Source organism: Vollenhovia emeryi, unplaced genomic scaffold (assembly GCF_000949405.1).
Source record: "Vollenhovia emeryi isolate VEMERY1.0 unplaced genomic scaffold, V.emery_V1.0 DF950997.1, whole genome shotgun sequence".
NCBI classification, from domain to species: domain Eukaryota; kingdom Metazoa; phylum Arthropoda; class Insecta; order Hymenoptera; family Formicidae; genus Vollenhovia; species Vollenhovia emeryi.
The window spans coordinates 1-1,139 of record NW_011955369.1 but is presented as its reverse complement, the minus strand read 5'-3'; the positions used below and the strand labels follow the sequence as shown (position 1 = coordinate 1,139).

The 1,139-nt window shown below is 27.1% G+C and overlaps 1 protein-coding gene across 1 annotated transcript; it reads right to left on the bottom strand.

The window, feature by feature from the left end:
* Positions 1 to 341: 341 nt before the first annotated feature.
* LOC105564789 lies at positions 342 to 1,124 on the bottom strand (the record flags this gene model as incomplete). Its single annotated transcript, XM_012017500.1, has 3 exons — positions 893 to 1,124; positions 688 to 804; positions 342 to 542 (listed from the first exon to the last, which is right to left on the bottom strand). Coding segments are annotated over exons 1-3 (517 nt in total), but the record flags the coding sequence as incomplete, so codon positions are not given.
* Between the last annotated feature and the right edge of the window lie 15 nt (positions 1,125 to 1,139).

The following is a 1,139-nucleotide window of genomic DNA, read 5'->3' as shown; positions in this document are numbered from 1 at the left end:
ATAAGTTATGGATATATAATATTATTAAAAAGTATTATAACATATAATAATAATATTTTTATAATAATTATGAAAGTAGTAATGAGATGAGTTCTACATTTTTAATGTTGAAAATTTGAGAAATAACTGAAAGATTTGGTATCCATTATTATTTTCAAATATAGAAAATGTTTTTAGGTATAAGTAAAAGTTTCAGAAATACTAATTGTAAGTTACAGTTGTAAAACTTATGTATGTTTTAGAATAAAATTATTAAAAATTAATAATTTTTTTAGCAAAGATATATTATTAACACAGTATGTATTACGTGTGTATATGATATTTGATGAATATTTACTTACCAATTGCATCTTGTGAAGATTGATGATTATCATCTTTTTTCTCTGTACGTCTCTCTTTGTCTTGTGTATAGCTTCGGCCGATTTCCTCCATGTTATCCACATGCCGATTTGATATGTTTTCTCTATTTTTCTCTTTTGGGTATACAGCACTGTTGTGCGCTTCTTCATTTCTTGCGTATGAAATATTATGATTGTCCAGATCTACGTATGAAATATATAATAAATATAGTACTTTGTACTTGAAATAAAGCTTAGGATAAGACATGCAAAATTTGAGAATAATATTGGAAATATTATATTTATATATTTCTATTTTTCAATATTAATATCAATAAATTAATATTACCTTGCAAAAATGATCGGGAACTTGAATTTCGCATCTCTTGTGATTCGCCGTTTCTTATCGCAGAATCCCCAGAACATGTAATGTATGAACTTTCATTTGTACCATACAGTCGGGGACCTTTTAATGCATGAATTTAAAAAATAGAAAATATTAGAATTTTGTATTTCGTATATCATAAACTCAATATATTTGTTTGTGTACTTACGTTTTGGAGGACATGGAGCAAATGGTAAAATTACGTCTGTGCATGGTTCTTCTTCGCTTTCAGACGAGGATACAAATTTTTTCGCTCTAATTTTTCTGTAACATCTCGCTTCTTTGTCGGTATCCATGTCTGACGTGTAGATTGCCAGTTTGGCTTTCTCATCGGCCTTTCGTAAAGACGCTGAAAATATTTTAAACATTATTAGCAAATATTATGAAAAATAAATTAAAAGTTATTTTACTTAAAT